This window comes from Rana temporaria, chromosome 3 (genome assembly GCF_905171775.1).
Source record: "Rana temporaria chromosome 3, aRanTem1.1, whole genome shotgun sequence".
Taxonomy (NCBI): domain Eukaryota; kingdom Metazoa; phylum Chordata; class Amphibia; order Anura; family Ranidae; genus Rana; species Rana temporaria.
The window spans coordinates 16,859,542-16,874,463 of NC_053491.1; the positions used below are offsets into that span (position 1 = coordinate 16,859,542).

At 46.0% G+C, this 14,922-nt stretch overlaps 1 protein-coding gene across 2 annotated transcripts in view; it reads left to right on the forward strand.

Moving 5' to 3' along the window:
• Window positions 1–14,922, forward strand: part of PCSK6 (proprotein convertase subtilisin/kexin type 6) — a 314,800-nt gene that overhangs the window by 112,627 nt on the left and 187,251 nt on the right. For both annotated transcript variants that reach the window (XM_040342313.1, XM_040342314.1), the window contains exon 2: window positions 2,674–2,778. In XM_040342313.1, the coding sequence (XP_040198247.1) occupies window positions 2,674–2,778 (105 nt within the window). The remainder of the gene's footprint in view (window positions 1–2,673; window positions 2,779–14,922) is intronic.

Genomic DNA, 14,922 nt, shown 5'->3' on the forward strand with positions numbered 1-14,922 from the left:
AAACACAGGTCTACACTCAGGGAACAACTCCCCCCCCCTTTAATTCAGGGCGAGGTAAACTGTCCAATCAGCAGGGAGAATTGTTGAATTGTTGGAGGAATTCGCCACTCCCCTCTCCACCCTGACCCCAGTCCACATGCCAGCAACACAAATACAAAACATCCATCCCATAGTACATTTCTCTTAAAGCAGACAGACACAACAGAACAATGGGACACAGCCACACCCCAAACGATTTCAGAAAACAGTCCACAACAGCACGAGACAACACAAAATATATACATATATACAACATTCCAGTGTGACTGTAACACGAGCCCTCCTAGTACAGATTAGACTGGAGGTTCTCGGTCACCCTGTGCCCCTAATAGACAGTGATTTACACATGGGAGGGGCTGGGGGAGCTGGACAGAGTTTCGAGAGCTTTCCAAGGTAAGCTGGGTTCCACAAGCCCCCCCACCCAAAGTGACTCCCGTCACAGCCACCATTACTAGTAAAAAAACAATAAAAATAAATAAAAGCCCCTAAATCTATCCCATAGTTTGTAGATGCGTTAACTTTTGCGCAAACCAATCAATATACTCCTAGCGTGTAGAAAATGTTATATACGACCTAAGCTAATGAATAAATTTTTTTTTTTTTTTTTTTTTTTTTTTTTTTTATAGTGCAAAAAATAAAAACCACAGAGGTGATCAAATACCACTAAAAGAAAGCTCTATTTGTGGGGGAAAAAAGGACGCCAATTTTGCTTGGGTACAGCGTTACGCAATTCAGTTCAAGCGATGCAGTGCTGTATCGCAAAAAATGGCCTGGTTATTGACCACTTAAAGGGGTGGTTCACCCTAAAAACTTTTTTTTTTATTACACTGCCCCCCCACATTACAATCTGATTAAGGCCATTATTTTTTTGATGCTGTACATACCTTTGTACAGCATATTCACCCGTGCATCCGGGTTGCGAGTCCCGCGTTAGTGGGCGTTCCTAACATGTCTGTGATTGACGTTTTGCCCAAAAACGAGCTCCCCCCGTCGCGTAAGCCGCGTCATGGTTGGCGAACGGCGAGTCGGCGCTCTACTGCGCATGCGCATCGCCGTTCGGCTCCTTTCGCCAATCGTGACGCGGCTTACGCGACGGGGGGAGCTCGTTTTTGGGCAAAACGTCAATCACAGACATGTTGGGAACGCCCACTCCCGCGGGACTCGCAACCCCGAAGCAACGGGTGAATATGCTGTACAAAGGTATGTACAGCATCAAAAAAATAGCCTTAATAGGATTGTAATGTGGGGGGGCAGTGTAATAAAGTAGTTTTTAGAGTGAACCACCCCTTTAAGCCCCGGACCATATTGCTGGTCAAATACCAAAGCACTTTTTGCGATTCGGCACTGCGTCGCTTTAACTGACAATTGCGCAGTCGTGCGACGTGGCTCCCAAACAAAATTGGAGTCCTTTTTTTCCCACAAATAGAGCTTTCTTTTGGTGGTATTTGATCACCTCTGCGGTTTCGAGTTTTTGCGCTATAAACAAAAATAGAGCGACAAATTTGAAAAAAAAAAACATATTTTTGTCTTTTTGCTATAATAAATATCCCCCAAAAATATATAAAAAAAAATATTTTTTTCCTCAGTTTAGGCCGATTCGTATTCTTCTACATATTTTTCGTAAAAAAAAAAAATCGCAATAAACGTTTGGTTTGCGCGAAAGTTATAGCGTTTACAAAATAGGGGGTAGTTTTATGGCATTTTTATTATTATTTTTTTACTAGTTATGTTGGCGATCAGCGATTTTTTTTTTTCGGTACTGCGACATTATGGCGGACACTTTTGACATTTTTTTTGGGACCATTGGCATTTTTATAGCGATCAGTGCTATAAAAATGCATTGATTACTATAAAAATGCCACTGGCAGTGAAGGGGTTAACACTAGGGGGCGGGGAAGGGGTTAAGTATGTTCCCTGGGTGTGTTCTAACTGTAGGGGGGGTGGCCTCACTAGGGGAAATGACAGATCGCTGTTCATACATTGTATGAACAGACGGTCAGGCATTTCTCTCCCTGACAGGACCGGGAGCTGTGTGTTTACACACACAGCTCCCGGTCCTCGCTCTGTAACGAGCAATCGCGGGTGCCCGGCAGCGATCGCGCCTGCCGGGCACGCGCACGGGAGTCAGGGGCGAGCCCGTGCCCCTAGTGGCCACTTCGAGAGCCAACGTATAGCTACGGGCTCTCGCGCAGGGGAGCCAACCTGCCGCCGTATAACTGCGGCGGCTGGTCGGCAAGTGGTTAAGGGGGCAAATCTTCCGGTCCTTAAAGTAGTTATTATAAATATTTTGTAGCATTCTATAACATGTTACCTATTACAATTTATATATACAGTATGTTAAAAATACTAAGAACATAGCTATTTTTCTTACCCAAGTATACCTAATCCCCCGCCCCCCCAGCTGTCCCCTTAGTGTACCCCTGTTCTTGCCCCCCAGGGAAATCCATGGTGCGGATCTTGCCCATGTGGGTTTTCAGCTATGTTCAGTACCCTTTATAAGTAGCCCGTCATCCAATATTACAGCTTGTAGACATTGGAGCTTCCTCCGTAATTATGAGTCATTTGTCTCATTTGCTTCATTCTTATGTTGTTTTCTTCTTCTAATTGTTTTATTTATTTTTTATTCTCTTGCAGATTGGAAGTCTTGAAGATTATTACCACTTTTATCACAGCAAAACCATTAAACGGTCCACTTACAGCAGCCGTGGGACGCACAGCTTTTTGCAGATGGACCCAAGTGTAAGTTTCATTTTTGTCCACGTGGAGCAACTTCGAAAATGGTCTATTTTTCTGAAATACAGAATGATGGGAAAATGTAGCAAATAAAGATACCATTAGGTATAAAAAAAAATGTATGCCAAATGGCGGTGTACTTTCTACAGTTATTAACCACTTAAGTCTTAAGGACCCCTTCACGCCGATATACGTCGGCAGAATGGCACGGCTGGGCACATCCACGTACCTGTACGTTGCCCTTTAAGCCCAGCCGTGGGGTCGTGCACGCGCCCCAGGCCGAAGCTCCGTGGCCGCGGGACTCGCGGACCCGATCGCCGCTGGAGTCCCGCGATCGGTCCCCGGAGCTGAAGAACGGGGAGAGGTGTGTGTAAACACGGCTTCCCCGTTCTTCACGGTGGCGCCGTCATCGATCGTGTGTTCCCTTTTATAGGGAATCACAATCGATGACGTCACACCTACAGCCACACCCCCCCTACAGTTAGAAACACAGATGAGGTCACACATAACCCCATCACCGCCCCCTTGTGGTTAACTCCCAAACTGCAATTGTCATTTTCACAGTAAAACAATGCATTTTAAATGCATTTTTTGCTGTGAAAATAACAATGGTCCCAAAAATGTGTCAAAATTGTCCGCCATAATGTTGCAGTCACGAAAAAAATCGCTGATCGCCGCCATTAGTAGTAAAAAAAATAATAAAAATGCAATAAAACTATCCCCAATTTTGTAAACGCTATAAATTTTGCGCAAACCAACTCATTGCGATTTTTTTTTTTTACCAAAAATAGGTAGAAGAATACGTATCGGCCTAAACTGAGGAAAAAAAAAATGTTTTTTATATATTTTTGGGGGATATTTATTACAGCAAAAAGTAAAAAATATTACATTTTTTTCAAAATTGTCGCTCTATTTTTGTTTATAGCGCAAAAAATAAAAACCGCAGAGGTGATCAAATACCACCAAAAGAAAGCTCTATTTGTGGGGAAATAAGGACGCCAATTTTGTTTGGGAGCCACGTCGCACGGCCGCGCAATTGTCAGTTAAAGCGACGCAGTGCCGAATCGCAAAAACTGCCCTGGTCCTTTTGCTGCCTAAAGGTCCGGGTCTTAATGGTTAATAATCTGTTAGAACTAGGTTGGTGAATTATCTGCATTAATTACATCCAGTATGTCACATTTATCCTCTAGCTCACAGGTGTCAAACACAAGGCCCGCGGGCCGAATCCGGCCCTCAAGGCCATTTCATGTGGCCCTCGCAGCTCCAGCCCTCCTCTGGTCCTCCTCCAGACCCTTACTTTCTGCTTTTAAGCAATGCACCGAGCTGCTTCCCGGCAGCAACAGAAGTAAAGTGGGGGACTCAACTTCTGACGATGGTGGGGTGGCTCTTGACCTCTAATGTAAGGGGAGGGGATGCGCTGGACATCTAAACTTGCAGATACAACCGGCCCTTTGAGGGCAATCATAATGCTGATGAAATTGAGTTTGACACCCCTGCTCTAGCTAATCTTAGAATTATGTATTGGTGGTTATTCTTGTCAGTCTTGCTACTTGGCCCAATTATTTGAAAAAAGGTGCAACATTTACACTACTATGCAAAAGTTTTAGGCAGGTGTGGAAAAATGCTGTAAATTAAGAATGCTTTTAGAAATAAAAAAAAGTGCTAATAGTTTCCATTTTATTTGATAAAAAAAAAAAAAGTAAATGAACAAAAAAGATATCCAAATCAATATTTGGTGTGACCGCCCTTTGCCTTCAAACCAGCGTCGGTAGACTTTTTGACGGAACTCGGCAGGTAGGTTGTTCTAAACCTCTTGGAGAGCCAAGCACAGATCTCCTGTGGATTTCGGCGGCTTCAAATCCTTCTTTCTCTTCAGAGACTATGGCATTGAGATCAGGGCTCTGTGGGGGCCAAACTATTACTTTCAGGACTCCTTGTTCTTTACCCTTAAAGTGGAGTTCCACCCATAAATATAACATTACATCAGTAGTTTTAAAAAAATGTCATTAGTCCTTTACGATTATTTTTTTTTAGATGCCTTCAAAGTGTTGTTGCTAGGCAGAATAGTTAATCTTCCCACTTCCTGCACCTAGGTGCTTAATGCACCGCACAGACTCCTGGGAATGTAGTGGGTGTAACTTACCAGGAGTCTGTGCACTCCCCAGTCTCAAAGAATCATGTGACTTGGACAGCACAGGTGCTGAAACCTGATCTGACACTGCTTGTGCAGCATTGAGCATGTGCGAGATCTTCAAGGGTGAAATCCAGGAAGTCCATACAGTCTGGCTTCATGATGCCCACACTTAAGATGGCCCCAGTCAATTTCTATTTTATAAAGTGTCTAAATGCTTTAAGAACCTAACAAAACGGACCTTAGTTTACAGACTAACTTTACTAGAATACATTAAGCTTGTGTATTACAGGGGTATTTATATTTAAAAAGTGAAATTGTGGCCGGAACTCCGCTTTAAGATAGTTTTTCATGATATTGGCTCTATAATTTTGGGGTGGTTGTCCTGCTGTAGAATCAATTTGGATTCAAGTATATGCCTCCCTATTCACCGAATATAGCCCTATTTGGGACAATAGATCGTATGTGGAGCTAGTCAAGCTGCAACAGGGGCTCAGATGGGCGCGCTCATGGTGTGACTCTGCTATCCCACATATTTGCTAATGGTAGGTTGCTAACCTTCCCTGAACTACGAGCCAAGTATGACCTGACTGTTACCATGCACTACTACTACCTTCAGCTCCAACATGCGGTTGCTGCGCAGGGTGACGCGGTGGAGTGGGCTCAGTCGCCCGCTCCCGTGTTCCATGTGCTGCACACCAGCACTGAAACTAAGGTGTTCATCTCCCAATGCTACCAAATGTTGCTGGCGAAACACCTGCGAGCGTATCATTGTAAGGCAGAGAGACCTTGGCCAACTTACGAGGGACCAGTGGGAGGAAGCTATGCAATCCGTAACCTCATGCTCTTTAAATGTGGCGCAGAGAGTGTCCCAACTGTATATCTTGTTGAGAGTACATTATACCCCGACAAAACTACATAAGATGAGTAGGTTGCCTAACCCTTTGTGCTGTTGCTGCTGTGGGGTCCTCATTTATCTCCTGTGGAGGTGCCCGAAGCTTCATAGGTATTGGAGCGATGTGGTGGGTACACTCAATGGAGTGTCCCAAACGACCGTCCCTGTAGACCAGTGGTCTCAAAGTACCGGCCCGCGAGCCATTTGCGGCCCGCGGCGAGTTATAAATGGACCGCAGCCAGGGCAGAAGTGGGGGAAGCAAAGAGGAAAACATTTTTTTTTTGTGAGCTGGCGCCATCTGGTGGTGAGCCGTTGGTATTACAAGTTAAGCATTACAAGTTAAACAGCAATTCTAATGTAATTTTACACTATTTTCACTGCCATCTTCTTCCCTCTAATTAGAACCCCCAAACATTATATACATTTTTTATCCCAACACCCTAGAGAATAAAATGGCGATCGTTTCAATACTTTCTGTCACGCCGTATTTGCGCAGCGGTCTTGCAAGCGCACTTTTTTGGGAAAAAATTACACTTTTTTAAATAAAAAAATAAGACAACAGTAAAGTTATCCCCATTTTTTTTAATATTATGAAAGATAATGTTACGCCGAGTAAATTCATACCCAACATGTCACGCTTCAAAATTGCGTCCGCTCGTGGAATGCCGACAAACTTTTACCCTTTAAAATCTTCATAGGCGACGTTTAAAAAAATCTACAGGTTGCATGTTTTAAGTTACAGAGAAGGTCTAGGGCTAGAATTATTGCTCTCGCTCTACCAATCGCGGCGATACCTCACATGTGTGGTTTGAACACCGTTTACATATGCGGGCGCTGCTCGCGTATGTGTTCGCTTCTGCGCGCAAGCTCGTCGGGACGGGGTGCGTTTTCTGGCTCCTAACTTTTTTAGCTGGCTCCTAGATTCCAAGCAAATTTGTCAAACCCTGACTTACACCAGTGCTGGTGGTAATAATGCGCTCGCTGACACCAGTGCTGGGGGTTAATAATGCGCTCGCTGACACCAGTGCTGGGGGTTAATAATGTGTTCGCTGACACCAGTACTGTTGTTTTTGAAGTTTGAAAGTTTGCATGCGGCCCCCCATGGCATATGAAAACTTGTCTTGTGGCCCTCAGGTAATTTGAGTTTGAGACCCCTGCTGTAGACCCTATGTGCTGCTTGCTGGGGGTCCTGGAGGATGCGATTCCTGAGGAATCGGTCAGGGTCGCATTCTCTACTGCGTTATTTCAGGCCAGAAAACGTATATTGATGGGATGGAAGTCGTCCTTGCCACCTACCACCGCCTCATGGATAACTCGTATGGGAAATACTCTCATTATGGAAAAATATATTTACCAGCACAGGGGAAGCCCGGGCAAGTTTTAACTGGGGTTGTCCCGATACCATTTTTTTCGGACCGAGTCCAAGTACCGATACTTTTTTTCATGTACTCGCCGATACCGACACTTTTTTTTTTTTTTAAATGCAGCCATGTCCCTAAATGCAGCCATGTCCCTAAATGCAGCCATGTCCCTAAATGCAGCCATGTCCCTAAATGCAGCCATGTCCCTAAATGCAGCCATGTCCCTAGTGACTGTTGGTAATCAGCCTTCTGCTCTGCCCCTCTAGCACTCACTGCAGCATGGGGCTGGAGAGGGATTGGTGCAGCCGGCTTCAGCTTTTAGTTGTGTTCTGGGATCTGGAGCCATTTGCCAATCAGGAAGCTGGGTAGATCCCAACAACATGGTTGGGATTCTTCCAGAACCTGAAACGGCTCCGACAGCAGCCTACAGTGGAGCTCAGCCAGCTGTTCTAAAAATAGATCCAACAGTTGAGAGCCGGATCTAAAAATAGATCCAACAGTTGAGAGCCGGATCTAAAAATAGATCCAACAGTTGAGAGCCGGATCTAAAAATAGATCCAACAGTTGAGAGCCGGATCTAAAAATAGATCCAACAGCTCAGAGCAGGATCTAAAAATAGATCCAACAGCTCAGAGCAGGATCTAAAAATAGATCCAACAGTTGAGAGCCGGATCTAAAAATAGATCCAACAGTTGAGAGCCGGATCTAAAAATAGATCCAACAGCTCAGAGCAGGATCTAAAAATAGATCCAACAGCTCAGAGCAGGATCTAAAAATAGATCCAACAGCTCAGAGCAGGATCTAAAAATAGATCCAACAGCTCAGAGCAGGATCTAAAAATAGATCCAACAGCTCAGAGCAGGATCTAAAAATAGATCCAACAGCTCAGAGCAGGATCTAAAAATAGATCCAACAGCTCAGAGCAGGATCTAAAAATAGATCCAACAGCTCAGAGCAGGATCTACAAATAGATCCAACAGCTCAGAGCAGGATCTACAAATAGATCCAACAGCTCAGAGCAGGATCTAAAAATAGATCCAACAGCTCAGAGCAGGATCTAAAAATAGATCCAACAGCTCAGAGCAGGATCTAAAAATAGATCCAACAGCTCAGAGCAGGATCTAGAAGGATCCTGACCTCTCACACAGAAGCACAGTGAGGGCAAGGAGCCTCCATAAAGCATTGAGGGCCGGTATAAACAACGTGCACCCCTCCTCCATGTACACAACATATCTCCATGATATGGAGCACACTGTAGGCCGCCCCGTCTCCCCCCCGTGATATGGCGCACACCGCCCCCCAGTAGTGCAGGCCGCCCTCACCTCTCCTATCCTCCCCTGGCTCCTCCGCCTCCCGCTTTATTCTCTTCGCCGCGCTCATCTTTCGCTACACACCGGTACTGCGTACCGAGCCTCGCTATGGCTAGAACCCCGCCCCTTCCGGGACACAGCTACTGATTGGCTTCACTCAAAAACATGACTGTGATTGGGGGGGGGCGCTCTGTGAAAGGCTTGGTTCACCAGTAACCAATCACCAGGAAGACTGGTGACCGCAACCAATCACCACCAGGTGTGTGTGCCACCTCGTAGCCAATTAACGAGTGCGGTATGGAACACCGGAGCGAATCAGAAGGCGGACACTTGGAGACGCGGGGAGGAGTGGTAGCATGGAGTAGGAAGCGCAGCTGCGGGTCCCTCTCGGCGGGGGGGGGGGGAAGTATCGGGGGAAGCATCGGGAGCATTTGCGCGAGTACAAGTACTCGCGCAAATGCTCAGTATCGGTCCAGATACCGATACTAGTATCGGTATCGGGACAACCCTAGTTTTAACATATTTGGTCCCGCTGGCTAGATACTCCTGGTCTAAGCCCTAGGGAACTAGTGATGTCTAGACTTTTACAATGCCCATAGAACTGTCATGTATTTGTGTAGTGAACTTGGTAATGATGAATTGGAATGTTGCATTTAAGCATACAACTGGTGTGTATTTGCGGGTAAAAATCTATAAGTTTTTGTGCATTGGAAACTGGTGCGATACCACCAGTTATTCAATAAAAACCTTTTTGATAAAAAAAAAAGTTCTGCCTCCCTGATGGTATGACATGATGGCTAAGGTGTTCTCCCTGTATTTCTCAGCATTGAGGACACCATTGATCCTGACCAAATCTCCAACTTATTTTGCAGAAATGCAGCCCCAAACTTGCAAGGAACCTCCACCATGCTTCACAGTTGCCTGCAGATACTCACTGTTGTACCTCTCTCCAACCCTTTACCAACAAACTGCCTCGTGCTACAGCCAAATATTTCACATTTTGACTCATCAGATCAGAACACCTGCCATTTTCTGCACCCCAGTTTTTATGATTTCATGCTTAGTTGAGTCGCTTAGTTCTGTTTCCACGTCAGATGTGATTTTTTTTGGCCGCAATTCTTCCACGAAGACCACTTCTGACCAGACTTCTCAAGGCAGTAGATGGGTGTACCTGGGTCCCACTGGTTTCCACCAGTTTTGTGCTGTTGGCACTACTGGACATCTTCCAACACGGAAGGGAAGTAAGCGTGATGTCTTCAGTCAACGTTTCCCGATTCTTTGTGCTGCTTCAAAAGAGCTTGTAGAGTGCCAGAGAGAGACCTTACTGATGCAGTATAACCAACTACCTTTTGTCTTCTTGCTGTGCCCAGTCTTGCCACAATGTATGACCTGCAACATGAAACTGTCTTCCACAACCTCACCCTAGTAGCAGAGTTTGGCTGTTCCTCACCCGGTTTTAAGCCTCCTACACAGCGGTTTCAGTTAAAGCAGAAGTCAACCCATCGATGTAAGGGTTTTAGAAAAATGGTTTAATTCCTGTCACGTGTTGGGATTGTGAACTGTCACATTGGTTATGCTTTCAAACTGTCCAATGGTTGGTGTCATAACTGACCACATGTGTAGCATCATGGCAGTTGAACATTAAACAGAGGCCAAGATGGCAGCTTCCTTGTCTGAAATTGAGGGGAGGGTTTACATCCACTTTAAAGCGGTGTTCTACCTGGGGTAAATTAAAGGGGTTGTAATGGAATTTTTTTTCCCCCTAAATACCTTCCTTTACCTTAGTGCAGTCCTCCTTTACTTACCTCATCCTTCCATTTTGCTTTTAAATGTCCTTATTTCTTCTGAGAAATCCTCACTTCCTGTTCTTCTGTCTGTAACTCCACACAGTAATGCAAGGCTTTCTCCCTGGTGTGGAGAAAGCCTTTTGGGGGGGGGGAGGGGGCGAGCAGGAGTGTCAGGACCCCACTAACACACAGCTCCTTTCTCTATCTGCAAAGTAGGGAGTGTCCTGACTTGCCTGCTCGCGCCCCCCCCCCCCCCTCAAGAGGCTAAGTCAGGACACACTCTACTTTGCAGATAGAAAAAGGAGCTGTGTGTTAGTGGGGTCCTGACACTCCTGCTCGCCCCCTCCCCCCTCAAGAGGCTTTCTCCACACCAGGGAGAAAGCCTTGCAATACGGTGGTGAGTTACAGACAGAAGAACAGGAAGTGTCATTTGACATTTGTCAGAAGAAAAAATTTAATTTAAAACAAAATCAAAACATAAGGTGAAGAAGAAAGTGAAGGAGGACTACACTAAGGTAAAGGAAGCTATTTAGGGAAAAAACGTTTTCCTTTACAACCCCTGACTTTTACTATATGGACAGTAACCTGTCCAGGGAGCCCGCTATGTCGACACCCCACCGAGTTTCAGATCGGATGTTGGGTGCAGCTGCCGCCATTCTTCGCAAAGGAAACTTTCGAAGAAGTTTCGGCTTCACAGATGGTTCTCAACTGAGCATGCACGCTGTGCTTTCTAGTTGGCCCGGCAGCAGAGGAGGGAGACTTCAGAGAGATGGGGCCCACAGTGCTTTCTCCCGAAAGTGAGGAAGGGTACCTGTCAAAAGCAGGTACCTGTCGTTGTCCCCCCCCCCCCCGCCAAAAGGGGCCAAATGAAACACTGGTGGAAGTTCTACTTTTGGGTGCAACTCAGCTTTAATGACACTGTTTCAACCCATACCCGTGCACCCTCTATGGACGGGCCACCACTGATTGCAAGGCTAACAGTTACTTACAAACATGACTCTCACAGGCAGAGGCATGATAGGACTTGTAGTTTTGCAAACAGCTGGAGGGGCGCCGGTTTGGGACCCCCTGCCCTAGACGGTTTACTGAGCCAGAAACAGTGGTCATCAACCCTGTTCTCAGGGTCCACTAACAGGCCAGGTTTGCAAGATAACTGAATTACAATACAGGTGATATCATTTGCTGCTCATTGATTGCAGTAATCCATAAAACCTGGCCTGTTAGTGGGCCCTGAGGGACAGGGTTCATGACCACTGCCTTAAAGGATTTGCTTCACCACCCCTCCCCCTTAGCCTTTCACTACCCCCTCTCTCCTTTCACTGATTGAGTAACTTGTATAGCGCTGCAAATGCAAACTAAATCGCCTCTTAAGTTTATTTTTCCTGAAGGCCCGATGGTTTTCCTCCATGCGGATGTTTGTGGGTAGAGCATTCCATAGCCGCGGTCCTTGGACTGCAAATCTTTGTTCTCCCTTCGATTTGTAGCGGGACTTGGGGATGTGGAGGAGGTTTTGGTTGGTTGATCGGAGAATACGATTGGGGGTGTAGCGTTTTATTTTCTCGCTTAAGTATTAAGGAGCGTTTCCTTGTGAGCACTTGTGGGTGAGACGGAGGGTCTTGAATATGATCCGATCCTTTACGGTTAGCCAATGAAGGGTCCTCAGGGAAGGGGTGATGGATTGCCAGGGTTTTTTCCCCGTTACCAGTCTGACTGTTTTGGACAACTTGTAGGCGTGAAATCTGGTATTTAGATAGTCCCAAGTAGAGGGTGTTTGCGTAGTCGAGTCGGGAATTGATGTGTTCCAACTACTATGCTATTTCCTCTTCTGGGATGAAGGGGATGAGTCTACGCAGCAGTCGGTGGAGATGGTGCGATCCGCTGACTACTGATCCTATTTGTGCGTCCATCAACATCTCAGAGTCAAAGATGGATCCGAGACTTTTGGCTTTGGTGCTTGAGGTAATGGTCTGTCCAAGGATGGTGGGTGGTGCCCACAAAGTCTTGGCTTTTGTCTTTCGGTTTGCGTGGAGGAGAAGTTCTGTTCTGGATCCATACTCTTCAATCCCTCCCTTTTCACACCACCCCCTTTTATCACCCCTCCTTTCCCCTTCACCCCCCTTTCACTCGCTCCTTTGCTGCCACCCTCCACCTTTTTTTTTTTTTTTTTTTATAATTGGTGGGGGGGCCTTGACTATCGCTTTCTCTGTTGGGTTTCTGATATAGTCGCTTTTGCTTTATAATTTTCCCTACTTTCTTTTCATCCGGGGAAACTAAAAAGGAGTATATGTTATGGATTGTTTCATTCTTGTGTTTTTATGTGTTTTTATGAAAGTAATGTATAAATGTTTTTTGTAATGTTTTGTATAAAAATGTAATAAAAAGATATTAACCACTTCCCGCCCGGTCATCAGTCTATTGACGTCCTGCAGGATTTCATGCCGGCGCGCGCCCGTGGGGGCATACGGCGATCGGTGATGCGGTGTGTCAGTCTGACACCCTGCATCTCGGTAAAGAGCCTCCGGTGGAGGCTCTTTACCACATGATCAGCCGTGTCCAACCACGGCTGATCACGATGTAAACAGGAAGAGCCGTTAATCGGCTCTTCCTCACTCGCGTCTGACAGACGCGAGTCGAGGAGAGCCGATCGGCGGCTCTCCTGACGGGGGGTTCGCGCTGATTGCTTATCAGCACAGCCCCCCGCTCGGATGCCAACACCGGACCACCAGGGAGTGCCCCCCACTGCAAAAATAAAACACCAATTAAAAAAAAAACTCAATCAATGCCAATCAGTGCCCACAAATGGGCACTGACTGGCAACATGGGCACTGGCTAAAATGATGCCCAGCAATGCCATCAGTGCCACCTTAGTGCCCACCTATCAGTGCCCAGTGCTGCCTATGAGTGCCCATCAGTGCCACCATATCAGTGCCCATAATTGAAGAAGAAAACTTACTTATTTACAAAAAAAAATTAACAGAAAACAATAAAAACCAAATTTTTTTTCACAAATTTCGGTCTTTTTTTTAGTTGTTGCGCAAGAAATAAAAATCGCAGAGGTGATCAAATTCCACCAAAAGAAAGCTCTATTTGTGGGAACAAAATGATAAAGATTTCATTTGGGTACAGTGTAGCATGACCGCGCAATTGTCATTCAAATTGCGACAGTGCTGAAAGCTAAAAATTGGCTTGGGCAGGAAGGTGCGTCAGTGCCTGGTATGGAAGTGGTTAAGCACTTAGACTCCATTCACACCTGAGCGACAGCCGCGTTCAGCGGTAGCAGCGTATTTTGCCGCGAGTGTGAAACTTTCAATTTGTTTTTTTTTTTTTTCTTCAAAGTCTTCCCATTGCTGTCAATGGGCAAACGCCAATGTCGCCTGAAAAAAAGGGTCCGGGACTTTTTTTCAGGCGACAGGCGTTCGGCGTCTGAGATGTGAACCATCTCCATAGACAGCAATGGGAATTCTCCCCTCTAGCGGCAGAAGCGTCCGGCGTCGGGCGTTTTGTCGCTCAGGTGTGAATGCAGCCTTAGGCTTCATTTCCATGGATGTTTTTACAGCCACTTTTCTGAGCGTTTTTTACAGCTTAAAAAAGCCTGTTCATGTTATTAAGCACTCCTGGGAATTCCCTGTGTTTACAGAGGCTACAGTGACCCAAGAAATTTTTGCTGGTAAAACGCTGGAGCTCAAAAACGCAGCGGTAGCGTTCTTCTGCGTTTTTGCACGTTTTTCTGCGTTTTTCAGCGTTTGTACATTCTGGACAGGGCTCAAGTCCTGCGGGAACGCATGGAAACGGAGTTCCCGCAGTTTTTTTCACAGCAGAAACTCGGTTCCCTTTGCAGAACTAGAGCAGCCGAGCCACCTGAGCCAATCCTTCACTAAGCGGCGATGCCCAGCTCGAGTCACTGTCAGGGGCAGGCGAACCTTAGTAATCCTTTGTTACTGGCCGCTTCCTGTATATGGATTCATCAGGTAGTGTGCGGGTATTCCGTTACTTCCTCGATGCCACAATGTCTCCTGGGAGCTTTTGTCATTGTTCCCAGGAGACATTGCGGAGGTCTGCCGCGAGTTATCGCGGGATTTAGAAAGGACTTGCTTAAAAAAAAAACATGCAGTTTAGTAATTATGTATATGAGCGTATCATTTTTTTTTTGGTGGGGGAGTGGATCTTGGGTGGGAGTTCCCACACTTTTTTCCCCAGGACTTGACCCCTGATTATGGAGTCTGTATAATAGACCCCTCTCTAGAAGATATCGTACTCTGGCCTCTTGCGTTGAGTGTTAGAAGAACGTCTAGTTGCAGCAATGTCGGTTTCCTCCTAGAAGTACAGCAGTTGATGTCGGAGATGAAAGTGTGAGTTGGGATGTGTTTGCAGAATTGTGCGCGGTTATTTTCGTAGCACGCTTCGTCTCTTAAGACTTGTAATGGCACTTTTTATTATGGAGCCGGGTGACATTTCCCCCCCCCCCCCCCCGTCTCATCGCACTCTCTTGCTTTTAAGTTGCCGTATTGTTCTCGTCTATGTGGATTCCGCGTTTGCGAGAAATCTCCACCGGCAAGGGTAATGCACATTAAACAAAATGTCATCCCATTAGCCACCCTTGATGTTCTGTAACCACGGGCTCTTTAGGATGAGACTATACTTATCTCTGAACAGAGGAGCTGTTGCC